Source organism: Dipodomys spectabilis, unplaced genomic scaffold (assembly GCF_019054845.1).
Source record: "Dipodomys spectabilis isolate Male_0828 unplaced genomic scaffold, ASM1905484v1 ptg000504l, whole genome shotgun sequence".
In the NCBI taxonomy this organism is placed as follows: Eukaryota; Metazoa; Chordata; class Mammalia; order Rodentia; family Heteromyidae; genus Dipodomys; species Dipodomys spectabilis.
Window position 1 is genome coordinate 2,809,797 of NW_024871181.1, and position 18,705 is coordinate 2,828,501.

General features: G+C 48.7%; 1 protein-coding gene across 1 annotated transcript; it reads left to right on the forward strand.

The window, feature by feature from the left end:
- Positions 1–2,446: 2,446 nt before the first annotated feature.
- On the forward strand, positions 2,447–17,463 carry Necap2 (NECAP endocytosis associated 2). The gene is made up of 8 exons (XM_042669762.1): positions 2,447–2,567; positions 5,675–5,775; positions 8,631–8,735; positions 8,810–8,891; positions 9,647–9,755; positions 13,706–13,871; positions 16,022–16,106; positions 17,322–17,463. The coding sequence occupies exons 1-8, from the start codon at positions 2,476–2,478 to the stop codon at positions 17,368–17,370; spliced, it is 789 nt and encodes a 262-aa protein (XP_042525696.1). The 5' UTR covers positions 2,447–2,475; the 3' UTR covers positions 17,371–17,463.
- The last annotated feature ends 1,242 nt before the right edge of the window (positions 17,464–18,705 follow it).

Sequence of the window (18,705 nt, forward strand, 5' to 3'; positions counted from 1 at the left end):
ATCTCCGCCTAGCTAGCAAAAAGCCAGAAGTAGATCTGGCTCAAGGAATGGAGTGCCAGTCTTGGGCAAAAAAGCTAAAGGATAGTACCTAGGCCTGAGTTCAAGCCTCAGTACCAACACAGATAGACACACACACACACACACACACACACACACACACACACACACACACACAAAGAGTATAGCTTAATACATATTATGATGCTATATGTATATATGTATATGTGTATATATAAAGCCATGGAAAGTAACCAGTGTGGACAAAGATATAGAAAAATTAGAACCCTGGAACATTTCTGGTAGGAAGGGAAAATAATGTGACCACTGTGGAAAACTGTTTAGAGATTCCTTGAAAAGCTAAACAGAAATAACATGACTATCAGGATGACCCATCCTCTCCTAGGTAGCTGCTCAGGAGAATTAAAAATAAGAGCTTGAACAAGTGTTTGCACTGATGTTTACAGTAGCATTATTCAAAATGGACAAAAATGATAACATCCTAAATTTCCATCCACAAACATCAGCAAAATGTAATTTAGACACACAATGGAATATTATTCAACCACTAAAAAGAATGACGTTCTGATCCATGCTATACCATTAATGAGCCTTGAAAACATGAGGAGGAAATAAAGTAGACACAACAAACACTAGGGCTGGGAATGTGGCTTAATGTGCTTGCCTAGCATGCATGAAGCCCTGGGTTTGATTCCTCATGACCACATACACAGAAAAAGCCCAAAGTGGTGTTGGGGCTCAAGTGGTAGAGCGCTCGCCTTGAGCTGAAGAGCTGAGGGACAGTGCCAAGGTCTAGAGTTCAAGCCCCACAACTGACAAAAAGATAAAAGTTCAAATGGCTGAAGGTGTGTAAGTATGGTGGTGCCTGCCTGTAATCCTAGCAGTTAGACACAAGTAAGAGGATCTTGAGTTATTGTCTAGACTGGGCTACATAGAGCCTTTGTTAAAGGTCAAGTGCTTGAGGATTATAGTTTAAGATCAGCCTGAGCAAAAAAGTTAATACAATCCTATCTGAAAAGTGAACCAGTGGTGGTAACAGATACTTATGGCCCCTAGCTACCAGAAGTCATGGGTCAGAGGATCCTGGTGTGAGGCCAGCTGGGGCAAAATGTATAAGACCCTATCTGAAAAACAAAACAAAAAGGGCTGAGAGTATGGCTCACATAAGCATAGCAAGCACAAGGTTCTGCATTCAAACCCTAGTTCTGTCAAAATAAAAACAAACATAAAAAAAGTTATACAAGAGGAGGAAGGTGAGGGGGGAAGATGGGAAGGGATGGGAAGGGGAAACAAAGGAGGAGGCAACAATGCTTGATAAGAAATGCACTCATTACCTTGCCCATGTAATTGTAACCCCTCTGTACGGTATTTTCACAATTAAAAAAAAAAAGTTATACAACTGAAAAACATTTTTTTTTTTTTTGCCAGTTGTGGGACCTCAATTCTGGGCCTGGGCACTGTCCCTCAGCTCTCCAGCTCAAGGCTAGCGCTCTACCACTTGAGCCACAGTGCCACTTCTGGTTTTTTCTGCTTATGTGGTGCTAAGGAATTGAACCCAGGACCTTATGCATGCCAGGCAAGCGCTCTACCACTGAGCCACCTTCCTAGCCCTGAAAAACATTTTTTTTAATGTCTGAGGGTATTGTTCAGTGGTAGAGTACATGCTTAGCATGCCCAAGGTTCTGGTTTCAATTTCAAGCACACACAAATACAGACACAAAAACCCCATGGTAAGTTTTTTGTTTTACTGCAATAAAAGAAAACTAGGCTAGGTAGGAAGAGGAGACAGGTGGGCATTATTCAGAGAGTCTCAGAATTGCAATCAGGGGCAGCTCATATGAGGCCTACACTTTGTGGAGGATGCTGTATAAATACTGTTGGAATGAAGTGGATTTTTGAGAACTTGACCATGATGAGACATCGTAATCCCTAGAGAAATCCAAGGCCCTGAGCCTGTGAGTAGGTTACAAATCATGGAGGGGGCTGCGGGTGATTTCTCTAGAGAAAGACTCAATATGGGAGGAAGGGAGCAGAGTAAGAAGGACAGCTGGGGAGAGGAGAGATGCAAGCAAGATGTGCAGGGAGTGGAGGCAGGGTCAGCTCTATCTTTGCATCGCAGTTAACTAGTCCCCAAGCTTAAGAGCGGGGCGGTGGGACCAGCTACATCCAACAAGACCCTGGGTCTGGTTAAGCGAGGGCCCGTCCTGCAGCCGGGAGTGCCTGGGAGGAGGACAGAGGCCCCCAGCTCACTCTGGTCCTCCGCACGGGAGCGCCAGTCCATCCACCGCATGTCTTGAGTCAGGCCACCCAGCAGAGGGCGCGCATCGAGGAAGCTCGTAAACAGCCGCTCTCTCCTAGTTGTAGTCATAGAGTAGGGCCGCTTCCGGCCCCGAGGGGGTGGGATTGTAGAAGGGGGCGGAGACGAGGCCGGAAGTCCGGTAGGGTCCCTGCGTCGCGATGGAGGAGGACGAGTACGAGTCGGTTCTCTGTGTGAAGCCGGAGGTCCACGTCTACCGCATCCCACCGCGAGCCACCAACCGTGGCTACAGGTGACCTTCCGCTCTCCCCGACTTAAAATCCCCCCCACACCCACTGCGGGCGCCCGGGACGGCCCTGTGCAGCCAGGGTAGGAGCCGGGGAGGTCAGGTCAGGTCCCCAGTCCGCCCGCCCGAGACGCCGGCGGCGGGGCAGCCGCTGGCTGAGGCCCAGCGCCGGGACCTCCGTTGGCCGCTGGTGCCCTGAGTTTGACCGAGGTCAGGCCGCAGGCCAGTCTCGCTCAGCGCTAACCGACGGCCTGGGAGGGATCCTTGGAGATCCTTAACCCCAGCGGGCCAGGAGGCGGCCAGCCTATGGCCAGAACCAGGGGCACTTTCTCGCCCAGCTCCTCTCTTCTGGCGCCCCCATTTCCTGCCTATTTTTACATTTCCCCTTTCCCTGTCTAGCTTCCCCCTTTCCTGCCTGGCTCCCCGTTTCCTGCCTAGTTTCCCCCCCTTTTTATTTTCTTCTGTCTGGCTCCCTTTCTCCCTGTCTGGCTCCTCTTTTCCTGCCTAGCTTCTCTTTTTCCTCCTTAGCTCCCCTTTTTCTTGCCTCGGTCCTCCTTTCCTGCTAGCTCCCCCTTTCGTACCCACTTCCCCTTACCTGCCTAGTTCCCCTTTCCCTGCCTAGCTCCCTTCTGATTTCACCCTTGATGCTCATACCCTGAAATAGCTCCTCCAGCCCATCCACACTTACCTGGGGTAATCTTCGTTTGAGGTGTAAACACTCCTGCTTGTAAACATATGGTTATTTCTGGAACACAGGAATCTGCCGTAGAGGAGAGTTAGAGTCTCGTATTATATAGTGCTACAACCCTTTGAACCGTGTGTTTTATTGCCTCCAAATGAGATGAAAAGGAAGTACGCAGACAACCTGGCATATCGCCTTTGGTGCTGGTTGGTGGTTGGGTGGCTCTAGGAGGAATGTGTGTCCCCAGTGATACTGGATTGACCTGCACAGCAAGTATAAGGCAGTGTCCGCACATCTGTCCACTTGTTTCTTTGCAGTTATGTGAACATAGACTCAGCAAATTTTCTAGTAAATAACAACTAGTAAATAACTGGATACAGGAGGTAATTTAAAAGTAGCATGAAAACAACAGTAACATGCATTTGAGGCCTAGGAATGTGGCTTAGTGATAAGAGTGCTTGCCTAGCATGCATGAAGCCCTGAGTTTAATTCCTCAGTGCCGCATAAACAGAAAAAGCTGGAAGTGGTACTGTGGCTCAAATGGTAGAGTGCTAGCCTCGAGCAAAAGAAGTTCAGAGTCAATACCCAGGCCCTGAGTTCAAGACCCAGGACTGGCCAAAAAACAAATAAAACAAAAACCTATTAAAAACGCATTGGAGTTTTGTTGTCAGATTGTAGATGTGTCTACCAATCCAAGGATGGTTATTAACCCCTCTCTATTGAGTCTTGAGAGAACTGGGATTGCTTCCTCTGTGTGTGTGTGTGCGTGTGTGCGTGCATACACATACACACTAGTACAGGTCCTAGGGCTTGAACTCAGTGTGCCTGTGTACTATCTTTGAGCATTTGTGCTCAAGGCTAGCACTCTACCACTTAAGCCACTGATCCACTACTTGTTTACTGGTGATTAATTGGAGATTAAGATTCTGAAAGATTGAGCTGGGAAGGTGGCTCAGTGGTAGAGTGCTTGCCTTGCATGCATAAGGCCCTGGGTTCGATTCCTCAGCACCATATAAGCAGAAAAGGCCAGAAGTGGCGCCGTGGCTCAGGTGGTAGAGTGCTAGTCTTGAACCGAAGAGCTGAGCACCCAGGCCCTGAGTTCATGCCCATGACTGACCAAAAAAAAAAAAGATTATCAGAGATTTTCCTTCCTGGGCTGGACTTTCCTGCCTGGGCTGGTTTCCAGCCTTGATCCTCAGGTCTCAGCCTCCTGAATAGCTAGGATTGCAGGCATGAGTCACCAGTGCCAGCTTGCTTGCTCTTACTTTATAGAGAGCAAGGTTAGCAAGTGTCAGCAGGAGTTGGTTTGGCTTGAGGAAATTGCTCTTCAGCCTCAGAGCCCCTCTTTCCCTGACTTTGAGGTCTGTTGCCCCAGGAAGAGGAACTGAAACTCAGTTGCTGCCTGGTGAATTGAGGGGCTTTCAAAACAACCTGCCTCCAGAGTTCTTGAAAACTGGTATCTGCTTAGCAACTTCCAAGAAAAAAAAAGGTTCCTGGAAACACCCGCTGGCCTTGTTGTTTAGGGATTTTACTGACCTGCTTCTTTGAAGTAGAATTGAAGTTACTGCCTTAAAAGAGTGAAAAGAGGGCTGGGAAGATGGCTAAGTGGTAGAGTGCTTGCCTTGCATGCATGAGGCCCTGGGTTCAATTCCTTAGCACCACATAAGCAGAAAAAGCCAGAAGAAGCAATATGGCTCAAGTGGTAGAGCACTCACCTTAAGTTGAAGAGCTAAAGGACAGCACCCAGGCCCAGAGTTCAGGCCCCATGACAGGCAAAAAAAGAAGAAAAAAAAAAGTGAAAAGAGGCCATTGCTGTAGTAGGTCTATGGTTTCTTTTTGCCTAGGATACATTTGAGGATGAATTTCCTAAACCTCACTTTTCTCACTGAGGACATCATTGCTCTCCTTTTCCCTACATATGATAACTTACTCTTACTTTTCCTCCAATGGTCTTAGTGCTTCCAGCCAGCACTCTGGTCCCCATAGCCCGGCAGTGCTATAAACAGAAACTGTCCACTCACCCCCATGCTTCCTCCACAGAAAGGAAAGTGGAAGAAACATACTTGGGAGAAGATTGATAGTCTGCAGGCTGCAACTCCTTGTTTGAGTGGCTCACGGGCTCAGAATTAATTTTACATTTTAAAGTAGGTTTTTGTGTCTGTACGGTTTTATTGAAATAGGACCACACTCAGTAAAAATATTTGCTTAAAATACCAGTATACATGCATGTTGTCTAATTGGTTCTACATCACCACAGTTGCCTAGTGACAGCTATGTGGCCTAAAAGCCAAAGTTATTTCCTGTCTTTCCCTTTACAGACAAGGTCTGCTAGCTCTGGTCTAGAACAAGCAGCCTTTCCATTGTCACCCCCTGATTCTACAGGAGTGGAGAGGAGCCTTGGGCAGAGGCTCAGTGGTTTCTGTCTCCTTAGGGCCTCGGAGTGGCAGCTGGATCAGCCGTCATGGAGTGGCCGGCTGCGCATCACTGCAAAAGGACAGGTGGCCTACATCAAGCTGGAGGACAAGACCTCAGGTAAAGGCAGAGGAGCCTGTGTTGGGCTGAAGTGCCAAACCTCCCACTTGAAAGAAGAGGGCCAGGCCAGGGTTAGGGACACTGTCCTAGATCAGATCATGTGGAACGTCCAGCTACCTCCATTCCCCAGCCTTGGTCCTAGAAAAAACTAGCCTCAGGTATAAAAAAGAGTATTTCTTGTCAAGAACTTTTTCCTTTTGAGGGTCCTTAAACTAGTGGCCTAATTGGGCCCTAGAAAAAGGGCCTTGAGGGGCTGGGAAGGTGGCTCAGTGGTAGAGCGCTTGCCTTGCATGCCTGAGGCCCTGGGTTCGATTCCTTAGCACCACATAAGCAAAAAGGAAAAAGCTGGAAGTGGCGCTGTGGCCCAAGTGGTAGAGTGCTAGCCTTGAGCTGAAGAGCTGAGGGACAGCGCCCAGGCTCAGAGTTCAGACCCCACGACTGGACTCAAAAAAGAAAAAGAAAAAGGGCCTTGAAGGGTGGAGCCACATAATACCCTGCCACTGAGCCCTGCTTCCTCCTAAGAATTATGTTTATTGGCTGGGAAGGTGGCTCAGTGGTAGAGTGCTTGCCTTGCATGCACGAAGCCCTGAGTTCCATTCCTCAGCACCACATAAACAGAAAAAGCCTGAAGTGGCACTGTGGCTCAAGTGGTAGAGCACTAGCCTTGAGCTGAAGAGTTGAGGGGACAGCACCCAGGCCCAGAGTTCAGGCCCCACAACCGACCAAAAAAAAAAAAAAAAAAGAAGAATTATGTTTATCAACTAAACCCTAACTCCCCAGGACTGGCCATACCTGATAACTGAAAGCTGGGATCTGTCAGGCTTAGCTCTTTCTTTTTTTCTTTTCCCTCCCTCCCTCCCTCCCTCCCTCCCTCCCTCCCTCCCTCCCTCCCTCCCTCCCTCCCTCCCTCCCTCCCTCCCTCCCTTCTTTCTCTCTCCTTCTTTCCTTCCTTCCTTCTCTTTTCCCTTCTCTCTTCTCTTTTTTTTCTTCTCTTTTTCTCTTCCTCCCTCCCTTCCTCCCCCCTTCCCCTCCCTCCCTCCCCTCTCTTTCCTCTCTCTCTCTCTCTCTCTCTCTCTCTCTCTCTCTCTCTGGGCTTGAACTCTGGGCCTGGGCACTGTCCCTGAGCTTTTTGTTCAAGGCTAGCACTTTACCACTCCCTCCAGCTTTTTCTGTGACTAATTGGAAATAAGAGTCTCACTGACTTTCCTGCCCTGGCTGGCTTTGAACTCAGCCTTCTGAGTAGTTAGGATGATAGGCATGAGCCACTGGTGCTCAGCTCAGACTCAGCTCTTTCTGTGAAGGGAAGATAGGTCCGGTGGGCTATCTTGGGATCAGCTGAGGGTTCTAACTCTGGGATAACCTACCCAGAAATCCTGGGCTGCCAGTGCTTCAGGGAGCAATGGAGGGCAGTGCTTCTGGAACCTCTCAGCTTCTGACCCCAGTTGTTGTTTGATTGGGATTGAACATAATGCCTGCTCAGACATATGCCATAGTCCTCTGTCCTTTATTTTTTTCTCTTAATATGTAGAAGTTTCCTATTGTAGAGCAGAAGGAAGTGCAGCGATACAGAGGCAGAGCTGGCATCTTGTCATAACTAAGGCTTCTGAGTTGTTGGGTCTTGGGTGAGCCACATTACCTCTGGAGTCTTCCTTGGCTTCTTTATTGTTGAAATGAGGTCACACTAATACCTCTCCCATGGGGTCAGTGGAAGTAGGAATTGAGCAGATATTTATCCAATTGCTTTGTGAATGCAGTGTTGACAAGGTACCTCTTGGCTGCAGAGAACAGAGGAGATAGTGTTGTGGCTAGCTAGGGACTTTTCAGACATTTATGTGGTGTCAAGGCTATCACCAAACCTCTTGTTTTCTGGGAATGTTGGAGCTCTAACATGTCAGCCACCACTGAGGGCTGGGCATGGCTGGAGGACCCTCTCTAAGGTACTCTTCATGTGGATTTGACCCTTGTCATTGCTGGCCAGTGCTTCTTACTGCCACACTGTTGACATCCACAGCTGCTAGGTCCAGTGTGGAAGACACTTAGCATCCCTGGCCTCTGCCTTCCCATTACCTAGATTGTGACAAGCCAAGTGTCTCACGTGAGGAAGTGAGCTCCTGGCTGGGAATCTTTGCCCAGCCCAAGGCATCCAGGTGGGCCAGGCCTCAGTGTGCCAGACTGCAAGTGGATACACTGACCAGTGGCTGGAATCGAGGGTTTAGTTCAGCTTGATGACTCAGTCACTTCTGAACCTCAAGACTCAGTTGAAAATGTTTGGTGAAGTCAGGTGTGGGGTTACACAGCTGTAATCCCAGCACTCAGGCTGAGATAAGATGAGGAATTCAAAGCCAGTCTGAGCTAACACAGCACACAGAAAGCCTTAACCATATCAGAGGAGATGAACACTGTGAGGAGGGAGCCAGTCGGCAGTGTCGCACGGAAACTGGAGGGCTGGGCTTGGTCAGTCCCTGAGATTGGGGTCACACAGCTGCTTTAGAAGGTTGTTTTTGTTTGTTTTGTTTATATTTTGAGACAGGGGCGTTACCCATGCCTGTCAGCTTTGGAGTCTTCTGTAGGTCTAAAACGTCCCCCTCTCCTGTGGCTCACAGGCCTCTCTTGCAGTCGTGCTTCAGGTGCTTGCTCTTATCTGGGCCTGGGGTCACCTGTGCCAGCCTAAGCCCAAAGTTCAAGGCCAGAACTGGCCCCCAAAAAAAGGAAAAAAGAAAAAAAAATAGATTTGATTGGGATCCCAGAGGAAGATTGTGCCAACCTACCCCAGCTTTGTTAAGATGCTTTGCAGAGGGACAGGCGTTTTAGTAGTGCGTTGGGAATACCAGGCTCAGCCCAGCTTGTGCTTTCAGGGGAGCTCTTTGCTCAGGCACCAGTGGATCAGTTTCCAGGCTCAGCTGTGGAGAGCGTGACCGATTCCAGCAGGTACTTCGTCGTCCGCATTGAAGATGGAACTGGTACGCATGGGTCTGGGTGGCACTCTGGTAGCAGTGTCCTGGAAAAAGTGGGGCTGATCACATGTTGTTCCCAGGGCGACGGGCATTTATTGGGATTGGCTTCGTGGACCGAGGGGATGCCTTTGACTTCAATGTAGCATTACAGGACCATTTCAAGTAAGTGTTCCCAGAGACCCGTGATGCCTCCATCCTCCTTCCTTTTCTGGGAAGCCATTTCCAAGGAGGACACCCATGACTGAGCTTGTCTGATAGCAAGGCCTCAGAAAAGCCCAGTCCTCCTGACTCGACTCCTTCCCTCTCACCAGTCCTTATCACTGCTTCCAACTCTCCTTTTCCAAAGGTGTCTGCCATTCCAGTCATCTGCCTCAGCCCTCAAGGTGCCACATCACTTCCCCACCAGCCCTCAGCAGTCAGGGACCCAGGAGCTCCTGAGTGCCACTTGGAGTCCCTGGTGTTTTTTGTGTGTGAAAAGACAGGCAGTAAAGTGCTCCTCTGCCCTCTGCAAGACTCCGCCTCTGACTGCCAGCAAGTAGGCAGTGCTAGGTGGCATTGTATGCTCTCTGCTTCTGGGCATCTCCTGTCTCACCCTGAGTGAATGTTGAGGTGGTAGAGTGGGCAGCAGTTGGAGGCAGAGTGTGCAGACTGTATCAAGAGAAGGAGAGGAAAGGGAGGGCTCTCAGCTTCCTGGAGGCCACAGCTGGGACCTTCTGGTCTGGGACTCATTTTTCAGACCTTTGGATCCCAGCCATCATCATGGCAAGGAAGCCAGTTAGTCTGCAGCTGCTTAGGGTTGCAGGTGGAATCTTAATTGCTGACTCCAAAGCCAGCCTGCAAAGTGTCCTCGCTGAACAGAGAGAATAAATGGACACAAGGCTGTGCCTTTCTCACTTTTCCTTCTTGTTCCTCCCCAGGTGGGTGAAACAGCAGTGTGAGTTTGCAAAACAAGCCCAGAACCCAGATGAAGGCCCCAAGTTGGACCTGGGCTTCAAGGAGGGCCAGACCATCAAGATCAACATCGCAGTGAGTCTCACCCTCCCTTGGCCCCTTGGCCCCTTGGCCCTGGGCAGGTGACACTGGTGATACCCACCCCAGAGCCCCTAACTCCTCAAAAAGTCAGAGCTGTCAGTGTAGTTACAGTTTACTGAGCAGTTGCCTTGTGCCAGGTGCACAAAGCCCCTGCCCTGCTGATCACAGCATGGCAGGAGAGGTTCTGTGCCTAAGGGATGCCCTGATGTGAGGGCCCAGGGAAGGCTTCTTGGAAGGAGTCACCTGCGGGGAGTGGGGAGTGAGGGCCTAGGAGCTGCTTAGCAGAGGGAACAGCCTACACACGGCCTCTGAGTGGAAACAGAGCATCTGTCACTTGCCACCAGAGCTGGTGTTCCTGTCCTGGCTATTAGTGCCTTGGGAAGGTCATGTGCTCATCTCAAGCTGTGCCTGGGCCTTGTGCCTCCTGTAAGGAAACTTTGTGAGTGCTCTGGGCTGGGAGGCCTGGGCAACTTTGGCTGGTGGTGGTGTTCTGGCTGCCTGGGTCTACTTTCTGCATCTAGCCTTTCCAGAATAGGAACAGGTTGGGGGAGCTGAACTGCCAAGGTTTGCCTTTACCTGGCTGCGAGGGTGGAATGGGGAGATGAAGTCGTCATGTGAGGGAACCAAGGACCAGATGGGTTTGTTTTTGAAGAAGTTTGAAACTCTAAAGTAATGCTCTTCTTCTTTCCTCACCATTCTTTTTCCTCTTTTCTGCTTCATGCTGGTGATGATTTGGGACCTTGAAGTTGGCTAACTGGCTCTTGGAGAAAGTACAAATCCAATCCAGTGGACTGGTTGGGATATGACTCTTTCTCTTGCTTGGAGGAAACTAACATGTAATGAGCATCAGCTATGGGCCAGGTAGTGTTCTCAGGCCTTTCTCCTGTGAATTGAACACCCCTTCCTTCTAGAAGACAGAACAAGGATACTGAGGCACAGGGAGGCAAAGGGACTTAGCCTAGGTCATAGGTGTGGAAGAAAATGGCCAGCTGGATGCATGCTGAGGGCTTCACTGACGCTGCTGCTGTGCTCATGGGAGACCCTTGTTGCCTTCATCTGTGTGACTCGGGCTGGTGTCTAGCTCAATGCTTTGCTTTTCAAGTGTTGTTTTGTTTTTGAAGTCTAATACACAGAAAAGTAAAAAACCATAACGGAGAACTCAGTTATTTTAATTGTTATTATAAAGGTGATACACAGAGGGTTACAGTTACATAAGTCTATCAATTTCCTACATTTCTTTTTTTCTTTTTTGGTCAGTCATAGGGCTAGAACTCAGGGCCTGGGCACTGTCTCCGAACTTTTTTCCCCTAAGGCTAGCTGTCTATCACTTTGAGCCACTGCTCTACTCTGGTTTTGTGGTAGTTAACTAGAGATAAGAACTTCCCTGTCTGGTCCGGCTTTGAACTACAATCTTCAGATCTCAGCCTCCTGAGTAGCTAGGATTACAGGCATGAGGCACTAGTGCCATGAGTACATTTCTTTTTGAAGTGTTGGTGTTGCTTCTTCCCTCGTTATCTCCCAGGAATTTATTTTATAATTTTATTTATTTTGTCAGTCCTGGGCTTGAACCTCAGAGTCTGAGTGCTGTCCTTGAGTTTTTTCAGCTTGAGGCTAGTATTCTACCATATGATCCACAGGTCCACTTGCAGATTTTTGGTGATTAGTTGGAGATAAGAATCTCATAAGCCAGCTGGGCGCTGGTGGCTCATGCCTGTAATCCTAGCTACTCAGGAGGCTGAGATCTGAGGATCGCGGTTCAAAACCAGCCCGGGCAAGAGAGACCCTGAGACTCCTATCTCCAATAAACCACCAGAAAACCGGAAGTGGTGCTGTAGCTCAAGTGGTAGAGCGCTCGCCTTGAGCTGAAGAGCTGAGGGACAGTGCCCAAGCCCAGAGTTCAAGCCCCACGACCGACCAAGAAAAAAAAAAAAGAATCTCATAAGCCAGGAGCTGGTGCCTTACACCTATAAACCTAGCTACTCAGGAGGCTGAGGTCTGAGAATAGTGGTTCAAAGCCAGTCTGGGCAAAAAAGTCCCCATGAAATTCTTATTTCCAATTAACCACTTAAAAACTGGAAATGGGACTGTGGCTCAAAGTGGTAGAGTGCTAGCACTGAGAAAAAAGAGCTCAGGGGTCATATACTTAGGGTCCTGGGCATAAGCCCCCACAACTGACCCCAAAAAAGTCTTACGGATTTTTCTGCCCCTGCTGGCTTTTAAATGCAATCCTCAGAACTCAGTAGGATTACAGACCTGAGCCACTGGCACCCAGGTTATTTATTTATTATTTTGAGACAAGATCTTGCTTGCTATGTATCTATTCCAGGCTTGCCTGGAACTCTTCAGTCCTCCTGCCTCAGCCTCCTGGATGCTGTGATTACAGGTGTGTACCACTATGCCCAGCCAAAATTGAACTATAAAGAACTGAATCTAGCCAGGTGCAGATGGCTCACACTTGTAAACCTAGCTACTCGGGATGCTAAAATCTGAGGATGATGGTCCAGAGCCAGCCTGGGAAGGAAAGATCCATGAGACTCTTATTTCCAATTAACCACAGAAAACCAGAAGTGGAGCTATGGCTTAAAGTGGTATAGTGCTGGTCTTGAGCAAAAACACTCAAGGACAACACCCAGGCCCTGAGTTCAAGCCCCACAACCTGAAAGGCCTAGACACTTCCCCTAGATCCAGAAGCAGAGGAGTTAGTGTATTTATTACTAGAGAGGCAGTTGTGCTGCTGCAGGGGCTTGTTCATTGTCGCTGCTGTGCGGGTGCATCCAGGGCATCTGTTTGAAGATGGACATTTGGGTGGTTTCCTGCTGCCACCAGTGTTGGTGTCTTGTGGTGCGCATGCGCATGCATTGCTGTTGGGTCTATGTCATGAGTTTCCATGTTGCACTTCATAGATTTCTTTTTTTGGTGTCAATACTAGGACTTGAACTCTGCCTTGTGCTCTTGCTTAGTTTTTTTGATCAAGGCTGGTGCTCTTCTACTTGAACCACACCTCTACTTCCTGCATTTTGCTGTTGATTCAAGATAAGATTCTCTTGGATTTGTCAGCCCACTCTGGCTTTGAACCTTGATCCTCAGTTCTCAGCCTCCTGAGTAGCAAAGATTTAGAGCACTGAAGCCTGGCTCAAGCTTTTTTCCCCATACTCAATACTTGATGCTTCAGCCATTCTGGTGGGTGTGTAATATTGGATCATTTTACATTGATATGCATTTCCTCAGGGATAGAATCAGGTGCTGGGTTTTTTGTTTTTGTGTTTTGCTAGTCCTGAGGCTTGAACTCGTGAGTCTGGATGCTGTCCCTGAACTTTTTCTCAAGGCTAGTACTCTACCACTTGAGCCACAGCTTCACTTCTGGCTCTTTTTTTGATAGTTAATTGGACATAAGAGTTTCACAGACTTTCCAGCCCAGGCTGGCCTTGAACCATGGCCCTTAGATTTCAGTTTCCTGAGAAGCTAGGATTGCAGGTATGAGCCACCAATGCAGGTGCTGTTTATTTTTATTTTTTTCTGGTTGTGGGGCTTGAACACTGGGCCTGGGCACTGTCCCTGAGCTCTTCAGCACAAGATGAGCACTCTACTACTTGAGCCACAGTACCACTTCCGTATTTTTTTTTCCTCTGGTGGTTAATTGGAGATAAGAGTCTCACCGACTATCCTGCCTAGGCAGAATCACGATCCTCCTCATATCTCAGCCTCCTGAGTAGCTAGGATTATAGGCATGTGAAACCAGTGCCCAGTGAAACCAGTGCCCACCTAGGTGCTTGGTTTTTTTAATGAGCCATATCAGTGATAGGCCTGGAATTGTGACACACTGGATGCTGCTTATGACAGCAAGGTGTAGATAGGACCACTTTTTGCTCTGTGGTTGTTGGGGTTGGAGTTCCCTTGGCTTTCCTGTAGAGCTCTCTGATTACAGCATGCTCTCTTCCCTTTAGAACATAAAGAAGAAGGAAGGAGCAGCTGGGACTCCCCGAGCACGGCCTGCCAGCACAGGAGGTCTGAGCCTGCTTCCCCCTCCCCCTGGAGGCAAGGCCTCTACCCTCATCCCACCCTCCGGGGAGCAGCTGTCTACAGGAGGCTCGCTCATCCAGCCTGGTTCAGGTCAGTACTGGGCAACTGCTGACTCTTCTCCTCGGTAGTGGTAGTGGCCCAGGGCTTCCCTCCTTCACCCTTTCTGACTTGTCACTTTGACCCTGTATGTGTCAGACATAGATCCTGCACACACTGGAGGTTCTCTCTTCCCCTCTGTTTGCTGTGAAGTCAGAGAAGGCAGGTCCAGGTCCTCAGTGGGTATTAAATGGGTGATATAGATACAACTCTGCCTGTGCCTAGTGACAGTGAGGAGTCAGTGTGTGGGCCACAGACTATGAGAAGCCAGCAGGCTCCCACTGGGGAAGCTTCCTGGAGGAGGCATTGAGCTGCCCTATGAAGGAAGGAGATGATTGGGGCAGAAATATTGGTATTCCTGGCAGAGAGAAAAGCATGACTGGGCTCAGACTTGGCGATGCCTGTATGTCTGGGAAGATGGATGTCGCATGGAGTGTGCCAAGGTGAGCAGGAAGTAGTACTGGATACTCAGTGTGGAGTGGGTCACTGGGTGCTGGGATGCTGAGAGAGCTCCAGGTGGCTTGTGTTGCTGACACCTTTGGAGGGCCCAGGATTTCTAAAACTAGTGATGGGGTTCCAGCTCTTTCCTTCCACTTCCTGCCTGGTTGGCCTATCCAGTGTGCTGCTCTGGCCTTCCCAGGCTGAGGATTATCACCAGTCCATCTCCATCCAGTTCCTCACCCAGTTTGGGCCACCCTCCAAGTACAAAAGCTTTCTTGGTTCTTAGAAAATCTCACATTGACTCTGGGATATGGCTTAGTGGTAGAGTGTTTGCCTAGCATGCGTGAAGCTCTGGGTTCGATCCACAGTACCACATGTTAAACAGAAAAAGTCAGAAGTGGCTCTGTGTCTCAAATGGTAGAGTGCCAGCCTTGAGTAAAAGATGCTCAGGGATAGTGCCCAGGCCCTGAGTTCAAGCCTTTTTCAAGTACTTGTAAATCTGACATTGGCTCTTTTGCCTGGGGTCAAGCTTTCAACCTCAGCACTGTGGGGAAATTTCCTAGGCAGGAGAGGGGCTTTGTCACCAGGAAATTTTCTTTTCTTTTTATTTTTTGTGGTAATTACGGTTTGAACTCTAGGCCTCATGCTTGCTAGGAAGACATTAATTGAGCCATTCAGCCAGTGCCCTTTTGGGTTGTTTCTTGTTTGCTTGCTTGTTTCTTTTGAGTTGGTACCAGGGCTTGGAACCCTGGACCTCATACTCTCACTCAGCTTTTTCACTCATGGCTGGTGCTCTACCACTTGAACCACACCTGCACTTCTGGCTTTTTGCTAGTTACTTGGAGATAAGAGTCTTTGGAGTTACCTGCTTGTGCTGGCTTAAAACCAGATTTCTCAAATCTCAGACTCCTGAGTAGCCAGATCTAGGATTAGAGGTGTGAGGCACTGGCACTGGGCCGGGTTGTTCATTTTATGCCCTGGCCAACTTGGACTGTGATTCTATTTATTTATTTATTTTTTTTGTCAGTCGTGGGGCTTGAACTCTGGGCCTGGGCGCTGTCCCTCAGCTCTTCAGCTCAAGGCGAGCGCTCTACCACTTGAGCTACAGCGCCACTTCCGGTTTTCTGGTGGTTTATTGGAGATAGGAGTCTCACGGTCTTTCCTGCCCGGGCTGGCTTTGAACCACGATCCTCATATCTCAGCCTCCTGAGTAGCTAGGATTACAGACGTGAGCCACCAGCGCCCGGCTTGATTCTATTTATTTTTCCTTATCCTTACATCACTGGGATGAAACACACACGCACGCACGCATGCACGCACGTGCACATACACTGCCCAGCCATTGATTGAGACAGTATGGGTGGCATTCTCCATTTGTGAAAACAGGATGTGAGGTAGTAAGTTTGAACAGATCGAAGTATACATAGCTGAAAATAGCATAGGGTATAAGTAATGTGCAACAGATGACACTTGCTGTCACTTTGTATCGTTTCTGCTTTTCCCCTGAGGCTCCTAAGGTCTGAGCTATGGTGGAAATGTAGCACTACTGGTGTTGTATGGCCCCCAGACATGGCTTATTTGTCCTTAGCTTCCTGGAATCATGAACTGATCCCCCAAGTCTCATAATTTAGTCACCAAATGGGAAGAAGCCCCTGACTTCTCTTCTTCTTTCTTCCTACCCACTGGACTTGGGACACAAATAGGAAGTGCTGCTGAATCCTGGCCACAGTCCAAGCCTGCCACTGCTGCCACCGCTGACGTTTGGGGAGACTTTACAAAATCTACAGGGTGAGGAGGGCTGCATTTGGGGGTGGGGAATAGTTAGGACTACTTATAAAGACCCAGGGCCACTCCCCTGTCTTCCTTCCTTCTGGCTGTGAAAACATCAGCTCTTGGGGTTTTTTTTGCCCTTTTTTTTTTTTTTTGCCAGTCCTGGGGCTTGAAACTCATGGCCTGGGCATTGTCCCTGAGCTTCTTTTGCTTAAAGCTACTACTCTAGCACTGAGCCATAGTGCCACTTGTGGCTCTTTCTGTATGGCACTGAGGAATTGAACCCAGGGCGTCATGCACGCTAGGCAAGCACTCTACCACTAAGTCACATTCCCAGCCCCAAATCATCAGCTCTGTGTAGACATTTTCATGCCAGCTGGAACACAGAGCCCCAGAAACCAGCTGTGGGTGGCAGATTGTCCTCTGTGCATATCCATTAAGGCATCTTGCTGTCCACACCACCTCACCGAGTGCTTTGAATGGTCCCCAGTTCCCCTCTCTCCTCTCTACCTGAAAGTCAGGCCCAGACTGCTCACCCTCATGGGACTTCTTTTTTTTTTTTTACTAGTTAAATCATCCTTACTTAAATATAGTACCATAAATTATCAAAATAATTCATGAGACTTCTGGAGTGGAGAGTCTAGCCTTCTTTTGGAGTGAGGGTGGAAAGATGCTCAGTTCCTATTTGTACTGTTATGTATGTGGCCAGGTTCTAGTGGCAGGAAAGCAGCCACAGAGTATAGACATCAGTGACGTGGCTATGGGCCAACAGAGCTATTCACCAGAGCACATGAGCATGGTACAACTAATTTAAGAGAAAAGTGTATTTGACCTGAGGACACATAGGCTGAGGTTTGGTCCTGGGCCATAGTTTGTTTACCATTGCTTTTGGCTATTTAGAAACTGTCTGTTTAGAGCTCTTTTTGCCCAGAGAGATGCCACCTTCATCTGTTGTTAAAAGGCTGAGCTTGGTCTGGGAAGGTGGTTAAATGATAGAGTGCTTGTCTTGCATACATGAGGCTCTGGGTTCGATTCCTCAGCACCACTTAAGCAGAAAAAGCCGGAAGTGGCGCTGTAGCTCAAGTGGTAGAGCGCTAGCCTTGAGCTGAATAGCTAAAGGACAGCGCCCAGGCCCAGAGTTCAGGCTCCACGACTGACTCCCCTTCCTCCCCCTTCCCGCCCCTCCCCCCCCCAAAAAGGCTGAGCTCTTCCTGTCCTCTCTTCCTCTTAAAGGCCATCTTCCAGCCAGACTCAGCCAGGCACAGGCTGGGTCCAGTTCTGACCTGTACAACTTTGTCCTCATCCAACTTCTGGGAAGGAGCCATCTCATCTGGGCCCAAGGAAGGAGTCAAAGCACTCCCGGATGCTCCCTGGGGTGTCACTGTTCTTCAAAGCCAGAGCATATGAAGCAGTCAGTTGGTACCATGTTGCACTGTTTCCTGGGATTCAAGTGTGGATCTAGAACACAGGAGAAGAAACACTCCAGATCCTTCCCTATCTGTCCTCCTGATGTGAGGGAGACAGAGTCGCCTTTCTCCATTGCAGTGACCTGTATTAAACACAAACCCGTAAGCAACAGAATGGGTTGAGTTTGCGACCTGGATTCAGATTAGCCCTTCAGAGGGTTGGCAGATGTTCTGGGGTCACTGCTGGGCAGGATGCTGTCTTCATTCCCTTTGGTGGGAGACAGATGGTACCTTCCAGAGGAAGAATCCCTGATTTCTAGCAGGTCTTTAGGCTGCAGTTTGAATGGGCCATCAGGGAATATTGGAAAGATTACACAACTTTTTACAGTTTTAAATATTTTGTTTTGCTAATGTGCCAGTCCACATTAACATGTCCTTGCAAAAGGGACCTCTGGTGTACACAGCAAGGGCTTCTGATGACTTTTTCTTGCTGCCAGCAGCTGCCCTCAGCCACAGGTAGCTGACCATTTGAATGGTTTCCGAGTCTGCAGGTGCTGGCAGCTGGGGCAGTGTTTTGGCAGGAAAGCGGGAGCTTATGGAGCTGGGGTCAGCCTCCTTGGCCACTGGCCACTTTCCAGGCTCCCAGGTTCACAGCACAGTTCTGAGTGGGCCTCGATATTTGCAGATATGCACTGGTGGTTTTTTGTTTTTTGGTTTTTTTTTTTGGTCATGGGGGCCTGAACTCGGCCTGGGCACTGTCCCATAGCTCTTCAGCTCAAGGCTAGTGCTCTACCATTTGAGCCACAGTGCCACTTCCGGCTTTTTTTGCTTATGTGGTGCTGAGGAATTGAACCCAGGGCCTCATACATGCAAGGCAAGCACTCTACTACTGAGCTACCTTCCCAGCCCCCACATTGGTGGTTTCTGAAGTGCCTTACCAGCAGGAAGCCTTCTCTTTTCTCCTTCAAGATTGAGCAGTCACCTGAAAGTACAAGGCAGCCTGGTTTGCTGATTTATAAGAAATCATCTTGAGTATGTCTCTGGAATTGCTTTATTGAATTAATTTAAACTCTCATCTGAAGGATTTTTTTTTTTAAGGCCAAGATCAAGAACTGAAAGGGTTGGTGTTTTGGGGGGAACACCAGATTTTTTTAAGATTAAAAAATAAATATTTTTACTTCTGTCAGTGTGTGTGATATAAATGTGTTTTT

Coding starts and splice junctions, on each gene's coding strand:
- Necap2 (XM_042669762.1), top strand. CDS start 2,476: ATGGAGGAGGACGAGTACGAGTCGGTTCTCTGTGTGAAGCCGGAGGTC. Junction 8,736..8,809: donor CCGCATTGAAGATGGAACTG/GTACGCATGGGT, acceptor TGTTGTTCCCAG/GGCGACGGGCATTTATTGGG. Junction 8,892..9,646: donor GCATTACAGGACCATTTCAA/GTAAGTGTTCCC, acceptor GTTCCTCCCCAG/GTGGGTGAAACAGCAGTGTG.